General features: G+C 30.5%; 1 protein-coding gene across 1 annotated transcript; it reads left to right on the top strand.

Moving 5' to 3' along the window:
• The first annotated feature begins 8,101 nt into the window (after window positions 1–8,101).
• Window positions 8,102–14,664, top strand: CCHa1 (neuropeptide CCHamide 1). The gene is made up of 6 exons (XM_034325161.2): window positions 8,102–8,245; window positions 10,242–10,344; window positions 12,980–13,015; window positions 13,114–13,363; window positions 13,493–13,673; window positions 14,001–14,664. The coding sequence occupies exons 2-6, from the start codon at window positions 10,257–10,259 to the stop codon at window positions 14,025–14,027; spliced, it is 582 nt and encodes a 193-aa protein (XP_034181052.1). The 5' UTR covers window positions 8,102–8,245; window positions 10,242–10,256; the 3' UTR covers window positions 14,028–14,664.
• The last annotated feature ends 100 nt before the right edge of the window (window positions 14,665–14,764 follow it).

Here is a 14,764-nt window from a genome sequence, read left to right as displayed (position 1 = left end):
TTTTTTGTCAATCAATACCAGACTGCAATAGGAATGAAAAATAAAATAAAGCTATGATATATTGTCTCGGTTAAACCTGCTGCGGTTTGCGGTTTTTATTTATTTAATAATTTTTATTAAAAATAATAACAAAAGTATAGTTTTTGAAATTGTTATTTGTTTTAAGAATACCATAAAAATCTACAGTGTTTCCATTGATTGGCCGTGTTTCATTTATTTTTCATTATTATTTGGTAAATTGATTTCATAGTTACAACATTTGACAAGTAACTTTTGGCCTGCTTCCAAATTACTGTCCGCGAAAGTTCACAAATAATTAAAATGAACGCACTATGCGTGTAATTGCGCATGTTGCACCTCCTGGGTCCAGTAAATTCTGTTCATGTCCATTAAAATTCCAATTTTAATATGCCGTAATTACCTGCAATTATTAGTTCCGCTGTGAAGATTATAAAAGAACAAGGAGCTTAATTTTAAATTGCTACATTAACTTGCATATTGTATTATTAATATTAGATTCGTTAAATTTAATTAAACAAATTATTTTCTAATACGATCTATAAAAATTCAATTGGTTCAGGAATAGAAAAGTATCCTTTAGAATTTAAAATGAATTTCGAAATATATGAACACACTTCTGTGAAACTATCTTCGAAAAACAAAGCAGCGATTCGTCATTTTGTCACTTTTTTCACAATGGCACCAGTGACAGCGACCTGAAAATATTTGCTAGAGGCGAAGTCGGGAAGCATTGTGCCTTGCCTCATCGCATCCTTCAAAACAGAGGCAATTTTTCTTCCTTCGCACAATACTTGAATGTATATTCCGACAGAAGGCTGATTTTGAAAGCAAACATATGGAATGGGAAGCAATTGTAGAAAGAAATTCATCTGTGGATTATTGGCATGAAATCATAGTTGAAAACCATCAATAAAATATTGATTAGAAAATAGATGTTTTTGAGGGACAATAGACAGATTTTCGAATGAATTTTACGCTTTGGTTAAGGATTCTCGAAAAGTTTCGTTATCGAAACCATTTGTAGACCGTTGGTCAGTGTGGATTTCGAGACCTCTGTATGACATGCTAGAGAAGCGATGCTCTCATTTACTGGCTTCCGTCAATCAAACCACAACTTAACTACCACCTTCGAACAGGATTTCATGGGTTTCGGTGCACGTCGGTTAACTTGATTTATAATCGGTATAAACTGTGATCGCTGCTTCTTCCTGTATAATATCACATTGAATTACTTCTCGCTTTAATTCCGTGACAATAACATGAAATTACCCACATCATTTGAAAAATCCAATTGTCAATATTTTCAAAATTCTAAGATTCTAAGATTCCTAAGCTCTCAAAATTTTAAGCTTCCAAAATTCTAAAATTCCAAAATCCTAAGGTCCTCTAAAATTCCCACACGAGCGAATTACTGCATCCCTTATTTCCTGTCATTCAGAGAAGTTTGCCAGAAAATTGTTGGCAACGATAATCTCATTCGACATTGCAGCGAGGGATTGAAGTGGCCATGGAAGATCTGATAAATCAGCAAGCAGTCGAAGACAAGCGAGAAATCGCTGGATTCGATCGAAGATGGGTCATTCACGGGCCTACATTCGCGTCCTTGAGGTCCTTTACGTTTCGTCGGTGTCGCAACGTCGACTCAGCAATCGCGCACGTCGACGATTTTTTTCGAAACTGAAGAATTCCTGGCCACCGTTCGACCTGGTGAACAGCTGATCGTATCTACCATGTCGACAAGCTGAGAGAGCCTCCTTGCTTCCCGACCCTCTAGCTTAAATAAGGTAAGCAACTTTCCTCTTTTTCTTTTTTTTACACGACAGTCTTTTATCACGTTCCTTTTTTTTCCTTTATGTTCTTATAACGCTCTTCCGGTATATCAATCGGGGACAAAATCAATCTTCCGTATGTGTTCATAATTTCAGGAAAATGAAAAAAATTTAAGAGATTAAAACTGCTTTCTCTGATCGATCAATGTGTAACTTTAGAATTGCAAAATTTTCGAATTTTGAAAGCTTTGAGTTTGGAAAGTTAGAATTTTAAAAATTTAGCAATTTAGAATTTTGGAAACTTTGAATTTTGCGCCCTTAGGATTTAGGAACTTTCAAATTTTTAAATATTCATTACACCTAAACAATACATTGCACCTAATGTACACTACACATTATTAAACACAGTTCATAGAAGCAAAGTCCTAAGTGCACTGCGTACTGTATCTCTAGCGATTCAGTTTGCCTTTACAGGAAGTTTGATAAAGAGGAGTGTAGTTTGCACTTTGTCACATATCGTAACTGATAATAATCTCGGTGCAGGTAAAGCAAGAACTAATGGATAACTTAAGATTTATTCAATGCTGTAAATACAGCTTCCTAAAAACAGAATTGCTTGGTTCACAACTTTCTGTGATAACGTCACACCCTTAATATTGTCGCCCCCGGATATAATGGACTTTCATTCCCTTTTTTCTATCTATATTTCACCACTCGAAACGCGAACGTCGCAATGTTTTTCCACGTTCGATCTAAATCAGTGCGCGAATGATCACCACCTCTTATTTATCATTATTATTAACTAGATCTTCTCTTAACGTAGTTGCATTATCAGGAGAGTCATTAGTGACTATTTAGCCAAATGAACAAGTATTTATGAGGCAAAGTTCAACAGACTGTTTATAATTGAATTTAACTCAATAATTAAATGACTTTCAAGTGTTTGAAACGCCTCCACTTCCGGTACCGATACATTCATCACGTAGTACTTCATTTAACGCCATTTAATTTTTGTTAATAACATTTTTCTTTATTTTCTACTATTAGAAAAATGTAAGTTGGGTCAATTTCATGGGACACTCGGTATCAATTTGTATCAACTATTTTGTTATTAAATATTATTATAGTAAAATCTGCATACCTTTTGTCGATAAATCACCGTCAATTGATATTCAATAATTTTATGTTACGCACATCTAACAAGTTCCGATTATAAAGTGAGAATAATGTAACAGAAGAATTCTGTAAAATTTGCTGTTGATAAGAGTGAAATCTTCTGATCATTTAATGATAAATGTGTCCCTTCGATAAATATGTTTTTAGCAACAAAATTTTATTTCTTATGATAAAAAACAAATTTTTAATTTCGAAAACCTTTTTGTAACACTTTCAGTGATTTATGCTTCCCATGCATACTCTTATAATTTCCACTATAATTTCATTAATATTCAAAATTCTATGATAAAATTATTATAGGATATTTTCGATATCATATACAGTTAAATAAACGAATGAAAAAATCAATTTTTTAAATCTTCTAAGAGTGAGAACGTTTTTAATGCGATGGCACCACAAGCGTTGACTTATACTACTTGCTACGTTATCGGCAAATGGAATAGGTCAATAAAAGGCGCGACGCTGACTAAACTCAATAGACAACTGTAACGTTGTGACATATTTGGCTTGTTTAAAAAATTGCAGAACTTTATCAACTCTATTTTCACGACAAATCTCAGTAAACATGTCCAAATTTGTAACCTAGTATTTTTAATCATTTACAACCTATGTAAACTAAGAGTATGAGGAATTAAATAAAATCCATTTAACTAGAATTCGATTGAATTGAACATTGAACTTCCATAATTAGTAATATTGAAATATTGAATAAAAATTGTTTCGGTCATAAAATAAGATGGTTCGTGTAATGATATAAAAAAAAGCAATGAAAGGGACGTAAATATGTCGTTCCATAGTATATGCGTAATAGCCTTAAACTTGGAGCGTAACTTCCTGAATAATTAAAGTTTATACGCACTTATTGCTTATAGTAGAAGCTTCTTTCTTTTCTTCTGTGGTTTTAACATTTAACCTTGTTAAATCGTAGTGTGATAACGTAACATACTGATAAATTCACGCATATAGAATGGAATGAAAATATGTAAAAATTCAATTATCGTACGGTTTAATTAATTTTGCAGTATTTTTATAATCAGAAATTTAAGATAGAAATGCAAAAACCATGAAAAGTATCGAAAGAATTAAACAATCCTACGTGTTCAATGTTTTCGATGTTTCATATTTAAATATAACACTGAAATAATTGAAGATTGAAGTAGCTATAAAAAGATTGTATAAATGGAATCAGAACATTGATGGATTTTGTTAAAATTAAATTCATGTTCTGATGGAAAATGGTTTTATTGTTATTCCTCTTTTTAATTCAGATCTTTGTTATATAGCCAAAGCTCTATTGAAACTTTCAAATATCCATAATTCAAAAAAGGTTTATCTGAATGTATATTGAAACATTTTCACTTAGGTTCACTTTTAAAATATATAGAGTAGAGTTATATTCAATGGTACGTATCAAATGGCAATTTTCAAAACATAAAAGTCTGATAGTTTAATAATATAAAAGTATTACAAAATAGCACTTATGGGGCGTATATTAATATTTTTAATATAAAATAACTGATTGCCAATATAGTATAATATCACTATAGACCATTTTTCCATAATAGTAGATACAAAAAATGAATATGGTTAATAAAAGGTCACGTACTTTTACAGTATGATTGACATTCGGAACGTGAACACAAATAGAATCACAAAGAAAGCTACTTACATTACTTTTCACTCCCTACATCTGATTTCACATTCTATTTATCTGTAATATTTGAATAGGGGTTGCTACCCTTATTCTGACAGTACAATGTCTTGACATTTTTAAATTATGTGTACACTTTATTAATTATATTTATATCTAGAATGATGTGTTTTATTTAAAAAAGAATTATGATAAATTCTGCAAGGATTCTGCTTTGCATTCAAATAGTAATTTGTAATGTTAATATGCACTTGCAAGATTGGCTTTGAGAAACTTGTTCTGAAGATAAAGAACGAAACAACAAGAAGGTTATATTTTTCTCACAACTTCTGACAAATGTAGTCAAAAGAAAAATTACAGTTTTCAATGATTTCTAATTTAGATTCAGGAGCACAGTAATTTGAAAGTTTGTATATTTTACAAAAATTATTTTTATTTCTCAAAGTCAAACAACAATGAATTTGAAATCAGTCGTTCAGAGAAAAATAAAAACCTCCCTAGTTGCAATGCTGACAGGCTCGTCGTGTTAAATGGTACATGTTAACTTGAATATTCATAGTCGTAGTAGTGTAACCGGTAATTTTGCGAGTGATTTCGACGGGGAACGTTTATGCAAAACGTTAGCCCGGTGGTGGTGGTTGTTGCGTCATGAGGTCGGATTTACACGAACGAAGAAACCCATTTAATCCCGTACATCTGTAAAAATAAAAGAGCAACGACGCGAATCGTCGCGTGGGATTGACGGGCTACGACATTTCACGCGCCTCGTTTGTCTTTCTTTTTTATTGCAAATGCATATCGAATGTTGCGGTGCAATGGCTTGTAATGCTCCTATAGAGCACCTATACATTCGTTTCCTGACAAAACTTAATTAACGCTTTCGTTAAAACATTTTAATTCCTTAATTAATTTTTAGTTTCTTACACTCCGGAATGTTCAGATAGTTTATAGAAAAATTATATGAAAATTAAATTCTGGTAGTATAATGATATATAGATAAATAATCTGATGGCTTAATAATAAATGACAAATAAACAATTGTTATTCATAGAACTGATGGCCGAGGAAACATTTATACACTTTCATTTTGTGAATTCAATGTGAATATCCAATTACCGTTTTGCAATCTCCGGACTAAACGAATGGCATTCGTTATCACTATCGGCTCAGAAATAGGAGAGAAATATGTCAGAGGCCAAAGTATCTGGCATAATTAGAGCTCTTCCTGCTTTTAAAACGGCTTACACTACCATTCAAAAGTCTTAGGGTACTTGTATCCACCAATACTCTGGAATTTCAACTACTTCATGAATTTTTAATGACTTCTATTAATTCATTATTTTAATTAGTATAATTAGAAGAAAATTATGAATACGAACATTTTTATTTAAAAAATGAAATAGGTAGTACTCTCACAAATACTATAAATAGTATACTAGAATATAATATGATATTTGCATAAATATTCGCGATCTAACGGTAACGATCGAAAAGGGTGAAATGAAATGATAAGGGGACCAATCGTTATTGCGTTGTTCACACGTGGTAAAGTAATTGAGGAAAAAAAATCAAGTTGCTTCTGATGACTTAGGTTTTACGACCGTCATGAATCTCTCATGAACTCGTGTTCCACTATAAAACATTGTTGACAAAGTTCCTCGAACAATAAGGGTCTCTTACAGTTCTATTTTCTATCGCCACGTGAAACTGTACATTAAATTTTTGGATTACATAAATTTTGTAATAGAAACATTATCACACATTTATCGCAGTAGGCGCGAAGGTGACGTAAGTAGCTAAAACCAGATGAAATATTAATAAAGGAGGACTTATGGTTGGTGTAGAATGATATCGACTCGAAATAACGGGATCCAGGTGCGCGAATACACGACTTTGTCTTGTGCGGTCGGACTCTTAATCGTTGTTACTACTTAGAACCGTATGGCTGACTCAAGCAAAACCTTTACCACTTGCCACTGTTCTTCGAATAATGTACCTACGAACCGATGAAAATTACTGCAATTCCTTTCGACAGTATTACATTTGCTTTCGTTATTAGCCGATAATTAATATTATTTAAAATGTAAATTAAAAATTAAACGCAAAATGAAATTATAATAACATTAAATTGAATATTAACAATTCTGATTCTTAACGTATACATGTCTTACGGGCATTTTGAATATTTATTTAATATTTCATGTAGAAAATTTCGATCAAAACACCAAGTAATATTTAAGACGCCTACTGACAGTACTTTTTAATGTCTTGGTAAGAAATCATAATTAGCGTTACCAGTAGGCGTCTTACATATTAAAACACAGGATTACTCAGAGCTTGATGGTAACAAACTTCTATCATCTATTACTGATTTCAATAATGGAAGATTTATAAATATACTTGAAATTAAAATGTTAAAAATTACCGTTTTACTCAATATTGAATTTCCAATTTAAATAAATTATATTAATTAAATTACATTAATATTATGGCTCTCTCCGAGGGCCGCCATATGGGGGTTAATAATTATTGAATTTCGTTCTTGTTTTTCATAACTTCAAATTTATTTCAAACCTTCAATATCATGTAAAATAATTTAATTCGGTGTATGTTTCATAGTTTCATCAAATCTGACACGTGTCATAGAAATTTTCCTTTTATTACGCTCAATTTAAGAGCGACTATAGGCCTACCCTTTTCGCGTAATTAAATTTCATCCCGCCTATGTGTTTCAGTCTCACCGAATCTATGTTACCTATATTTTCATTTCTGCGATTCGTATGAATGAACTTCTTGTGAAATTCGAAGGTGAAAGATTTCCTTTGCGAATATTCATGAAAACCTGACGTCATTCAATTTAACGCATCAATTACTTGTTAGTCATAGTATAAAAAATATATAATATATAGGTATTATATTTCAAAATTGGTAACTTCGTAACTTCGCTATTTTCAATAGCTGGACAATTTTAGAAAATTGAATACTTTGCAGAAATGAATTTCACTTTTATTTACAATATTTTTGAAGGAGTATTTTCACTCTTTGAAATCTTTTCATTGCTAAAACAAAAATATGGTCCCCTTTCTTCAATTTTTTGAAATTTTTGACTATTGTTATGAAACTTTTATTGCCAATAATGTAATATAAAATTACAAGAGCTGTGGATTCCATAAAATACACATGTAATTCAACTTTTATTTAATCAAATTTTTTGCAAAATTCATGGAAAGTTTTTAAATGTACAATTACAAACATTAATGAAAAATTGACACGAATCGTATGAATTTTCAATTCATAAAATCATCGTTCGTTCTATCTGGTCCTGAAGGGAAGAATATTCGAATCCACCAACGCATTCGTATATCCGCCAGGTGCGCATTAGGAAGGTGCGCTGCGATGTTACCACCACCATGCACCACCATATAGGAGGTCTATAAAAGCCCTGATCGTACAACCTCCTGCCTTTGAGTTTACTCGCCAACCTCTTCGATCGGGATCCTCAACGAATCGAACGTGGATTTTCGAAGTTTGATTTTTTTTGGTGAATAAGTGGTAACACTAGTGGACCGATACATCTTCCACCCACGTTTCTCTATCTACGAGACGTTTTTCCGGTTTGAAATTCAAGGTGAAACAATCAAACAAATTATTCCAAAAGAGTGTTCTAGTCTTTTTATTTCAGTTGAAATGTATATTATTTTATTAACTTGGTAGGGTGAATGTTTTTCAAAAACTGTTATCGTTAATATAATAGGATAATGATTTTTTAATTAAAGTTTGATAAAGTGATTCTATTTGAAAAATATCCAAATTTCAATAGAAATATTAACGAATTTAAAAAAAAAAAAGACCAACTCTATTTCGTGATCTCGGAGAATGTCATTCAGCAACAGTAAACGAAATTGTACAATTTCCGAAAAATAATTAAAAAAGAAATTACCTTTGTGAATAGCAGGTATCTCTCATTCATTTCGACACACGTCTTTACACGTTTCCTATATGAAAAAATATTTTTGTTTTCAGTGTTTCGAAGTTGTATATTTTGTATTGCTTTTGAATGACTATACCTGTTTCTATAGCTGGAAACCTCTTATAACTCTGAAATGATATGCCATCGATAGTACTTTAGAAAAACATTTAAGTTTCCATAGGAATCAATCACCCATATTATTAGAAATTCTTTAACCTACTTGAAAGTTTCGATACTTGAAGTTTTAATAATATAGCTCTATTATTGGTTCAAAGTTTTGCGTTAAAGAACCCCTAGCGAAGGGGTTAAATTCGTAATATTAAATTTACCATTAAATGGTCAAATAATTGCATCGTTAATAATTCTTATCAAAGTTCGGCATATCGAGAGATTAACTCGAAAATTTGAAAGATTATTTTTCTTCAGATTTCATTGAAATTTCATTTGCATTGACTTGTTGATTTACGGTCCAGCGAATTCTTCATGGTTCGATTGAATAATCAATAGCTTTATCAAAGTTTGTTTTTAAATGCAAAGAACAGAGCTCGTTTCAATATGAAAATTATGCACGAAGTTGTTGATTGCGTGTTGTTTCTGTTGCTTTTAAATTGAAAGAATAATGTAGCAAACTTTTATGCTACTGTTCCTTTGAGATTTCGATTCTATTTTTGTTTGAATTGAGTTCGTTGATATTTGTTTTTCAGTAAACTTCGAGCAAATCCTCTTTTTTTAGCTTTTGATTTTAATGAAAATTATAGGATTCGTTTTAACCGAAAACTTATACAATTAATGACTGCATTGTACTTTCACAAGCCAATTTTATTTATTCGCATAAAATTTAAATCCATTAGATGTAAATCTTTCGACAACTTGATCTATTCTTAGATCAAATACGACTTCACGATTCTGACATATGAAGTATGATAAAAATGTACAACATATGAATTGAAATTCCTCAGAAATGTATTTTCCAGCTGCTTGCTACTTATCTTCTCTTCCACAAAAGATCAAGAAGCATAGAGGAAAATGGGCACGTGCTTTTCATTCAAACTCAATTTGACTCTTCGCAATTCTATCACCTTTGTTTAAGTCGATTTCGATGTTCAAAGAGAATGTTCGATGCATTCCTTCAGTTTCTTTTAGACCATAGAGCTCTTTCTTTGAAGTATATTCTTTGGTTGTGCACTGTTTCTTTGTTACATTCAAAGTGGAGGAGGCAATCTGTCATCTGATGTATGAAAATCTAACACTAATTTGTTTGAAAGAAATGAGAAAATATACAGCTTTTAAATCAATGAGTTTTAATTGTAATATTTTCTAATATGAAATTCAAACATACGAATTCCGCTACGTTTTAATAAAATCATTGTTACGATTAAATATCTCTGTTCTTCAAGTTAAATAAAATTTCATCAACGATGGTGAAAAGTTTATCTACTGAATTATTAAATTTAAAAAATCCATTGTTAACTTTTTCTTTCATTGAGAAGAGTTTTCCAATGAAACTATTTGAACTTTAGAGTAATAAAAAAACGAGTAGGAAGCAAATATTTTTACCCTTCTTTGGTAAAGGAAGCTGGTATTGATATAAGTTTAAAAATAAATATAAAAATTGCTAAATTATTAACATTGTATTTATTTATTACTGTTATAGATCACAACTGGTCACATGGCGATCGCTTCGGAAAACTCAGTGACGATTATTATACGCACTTGGACCTTTATGATAATCTTCTGCTTCGCTGGCTGTGCAGCTGGTAAGTGCATTATTTAAATTATTAAATTATTCATCGCGTTGGTATTAACAATAACAGAATTCTTCAACCTTTTCGACTCCGGTATTTTCCATTTGGATTTTACTTTTATTTTTTTTTTTTTTGCCTAGATAAATAAAATTCAATACAATTATTGTAAGTAAATTCCTTGAATGTCTACAGATATTTATAGCGTCACATGAATTTACCGAATATATTGAGGTATTTATAGTAGGTGTACAAGTTGGTCTTTCTGTAGATACTAATAGCAATGAATGGGATTCATCAAGCTTTGCTTGAATGAATAGTTGAGAAGCATAACTATTCCATGAGTGTAATAGGATAGTAGTAGTATAAATTTCTAGTCGAAAGTTTGGTAATATTTGTTAAAGTGCATAGAAAGTGCAGTCCAGTGCAAGTAGATAGGACTTAAGTACAAAAATGATCCAGATGTCTTGTTGATTTTATTTATGGGTCCCAACAGGGTATATGAAATGAAATTTCACCGACAGCTAACATTATATCATGATATAAACAAATAAGGAAGACATTCGCAGAATTAATCCTGATCCCTGGAAAGTAATTACGCCTGGTAATAAACTCATTACGACCATCATAGATCGCCCAAGTTCTTCCAAACTTTAATTACCTTATTAACAAATTTTTTCTCCTTTCTTTCTTATTAGCTATTTATTGTTAAAAATTTGATTTAGAATTCGTACACTCGCGATCATATATTTTCCTTTATCTATGTATTGGTGGCTGGTACATGGCTTATAATTTGAATGATTTATTTCCATAGCTGAAAATTAGGTAACTGAATGGTGCAATTTAAAATGTGATTATGCAGATTTCAGGGTTCATTATTTGAATATCGTATAATGTGAAGGAAACTGGAATGCAATTTAAAATCTATCATATTGTAATTCTTAGAAAAAAAAAAAGAAACGTTATGTGTAAAACCTTCTTAATCAATGATAATGTAAATTGCAACACCAAATTGTAATTTTAACAATGTAACAGGAAAATATTTCTTGAAATATGACCTAAATATTTTTTTGCTTCGCAATTTGAACCGTTCGTTATTAAAATACTTCAATAATGTTCAATTAATTTCTACCTACCACTTCATTCGATTTATGAATTAATTGAAGCTGTTATAAAGGCTGTCATATATTTGTCTCGTACTTTTTTAACATCAATCTTTATTATTAGATATACAATTAGCAAAAATTTATTTTTAAAGGTCGTAGTAAACTCAGTTATTGAAGTAATTTTTATTGTTATTATATTTTCACGCCATTTTTCGAAGACATAAAAAGTATTAAAATTTAAAATAGTAATTAAGAAGGCGTAATGCTACATTGGAAGTATATAGCCTTATAGAAAGGTCAGCTTAAGAAGGTCCAGCCTGAACAATAACAACAAAGTTTGCGAAACATCGTTAACTAGATTATCCGTGGTCTAGTGATCCCCGTTCCCATCGGATGCGTTAAATTTTAATTATATATGCAAAATCCCCGTTTACGAACTATAAGATTAACAAGTTCACGGGGTTTGCGTTGTTTTGTGGTGGTAACCTGTTGCAGCTAATCCTTGGAAAGCGAGCTTTTGTTATCTCCTTGGTTTACACTCTTTCACTGACCGATATTTAATTTGACGAGGCGAATAAATAAACATTTTATCGCTACAGTATTTTATTCATAATTTAATGAAGATTAACCTAAATTTAAATAAAAAAATAAAATGGACAAGTGATTAAAGCATTATATTCGAATTTAAAGATTAAATTATATAGAAAATTGAAATCATATTTTAACGTGTAAATATTGTATTTTCTTATTTCACTTGGAATAAAGAGGATACTTCACTTGCATCCTCGATGTCACTTTCTTATACAGAAGTATCAAGGAATAAAAAGTGAGAAAAGAAAATGGTCCGTCGTGAACGTTGAAACAGAAAATCAATTGATGTCTTTGTCACCTAGTCAATTCAACAGGTTATTTGAAATATAATAGATGTTCTGGGATCTGTCGTTTCTATCTATTGTATCAGCTACTATTATCTACTATTATATTTACAAATAAAATTCTGGATTAATGTTTACATTTAATAACTGAAGTCCGCATTCAACTGAAATGCAATACCAGATGAATATGAAAAATTAATTTCAGTATATTTCATTTCAAAAGGTTTAAAAAGATTCGTGGATCTTTTTGTTTTTGTATAAAAAGCACTTAGACGTCCCGTTGAATTTTTAATTAACCTAGTTCACTGTGCGAGCACCTATGTTGGCATTATTTAAGCCTTAATTTAGAAAATCCTAATGAGATTGAAATCGCCCACCTTAGGATCTCTATTCATTTACAAACTTAAATAAGAATATTCATTACACATATTCTTTTCTATTTAGAATTGTTCAATTTACTCCTGATTATTTTATCTATTTTTCATCTTTCTTAAAAATATTCCAGAAAATATTAAATAAATAAATTAATACTTTATGAGGAATTTTATTTAGACAAAACTACTTTTTTAAAATATCGAAATAATCTTCTGTTTAATTAAAAAATAAATTTCATAAACGAAATAGATTTTGGAATTTTTAATCTGTAGTAATTAAATTTTTTTGTTTCAGGTTCCTGCTTGAGCTATGGACATTCGTGTTGGGGTGGTAGGTTTTTACATCATTTGTAATTTCATCGTTCCTTGAATTGTGCTTATGTACTTTATATAATACATTGTTATTTCATAATAATTTAACAATTGCAGCACATGGTAAACGGAGTGGGGGACATAACAATGGGTATTTGTTACCATTAAAAGGAACGAATGAGATGCAACATGGAATACCTTTACTTACAAAGGAACAATTAATATTATCTCGTTTAATTGATCGGCCATTGATGTCTAATAAATACAAAGGAAGATGGGACGGACTATTTAAAGTAAAATCAAATTTTCCAGAGCATTTGAACGACGGTGATGTTAATACTCGCGTTATCAGTAATGAACCTATTCGGTAAGTTGCAAAATATGTGCAAGATAAAATAATATTTTAATATTTGCAGAGCGATTATCAGTGAAGGAGTGTTTAAATTATTTCTAATTTGGTTTATCTAAAATAATTATTTTCAATTGATATTCACAGTGATCCAAATAACGACAATGATATTGATGGTGGTAAAAGGAAAAATATGAATGATATGCAGGACATGATAGAAAGTATGAACAATGAGAAAAAGGAAGTTCCGGAAGTTGTACTGATATTAGGTAACAAAGAGAAGGAATACGCCAGTCAACCACAAAACCTTGAATTCTTGAAATTTTTGGTAATTTGAAACGCTATTAATTACAATATTTCCCGCTTATTGTTCGGCTTTTCACCTCAGTTATTATTCGACGAGTCATCTTCATCAGTTCTTGGAAATTTCATCATCGAGCAAGCGTCCTCATTCACACTTTCAATCTGTTTTATTCGACAAAAGGTAAGTCCGAGCAATTCTCATAATCAGAACGCCTATCACCCTGGATAATGTTCAATACGCGGCCGATCCACCGAGTATCGAGCGGGAAATACTGTATTTTACAGTAAAATTAATGTAAAATTATTAATGTATGTACTTCGGTCGGGAGTAACATTATATTTTTATTTCCAGAGTGAAACAAATGGTAATTTCGAATAACAGAATTTAATAGAGTTACCTCGATGCATAATTAAAATAGAAGTTGTCATAAACCTTATTATAACAAAATTAATAAGAATATTATTTGACTTAATTTATTAGCTATTATATTTCGCGAATAAAACTCGAGTGGCTGTCCTATAAATATTTTCAATGTCCTCAGTTTTATTTTTGTAAATATATCATTAATATTTTCAATAGACGTAACAGTTCTCTTAATTACTTTACCATACAACAGATACTTCAATTATAATTAACACATTAAGGCAATATCAATACAAATTGATATAAACAATAAATCGTGTACGAATAATAAATCAATTACTTCGAAAATAATTATTAATTTTGATTTTAAAATTCAATAAAGATTAGAGGAACAGTGGAAATGAAATAAAAATTATTTCAACAATTTAGGAAAATTCATTTATAAGATCCCTAAGGTGCACATAAAGAAAGATAACAACTCAATAAACCACAAAAAGGCATACAAAATTTAGTTATAATATAACAAATAATTCAAGAAAACGGCTATACAAAAATACATTTTTGTCAAATTTCAAATACAATAATAAAACTAATCAATCTCTCATCCAAATATCAGTTAAACTAATCAATCATACAATAACACCCATCCATGACTCACCTTACAGTAAAATAATACATTCTTTCATAAAAGATGTTATTATAAAAATCATATAACTTTTCGAATCTTATGAATTCAATAATGTTTACGAACA

Source organism: Osmia lignaria, chromosome 5 (genome assembly GCF_051020975.1).
Source record: "Osmia lignaria lignaria isolate PbOS001 chromosome 5, iyOsmLign1, whole genome shotgun sequence".
NCBI classification, from domain to species: Eukaryota; Metazoa; Arthropoda; class Insecta; order Hymenoptera; family Megachilidae; genus Osmia; species Osmia lignaria.
The sequence above is the reverse complement of the archived record's forward strand: the minus strand, read 5'-3'. Positions and strand labels throughout refer to the sequence as shown.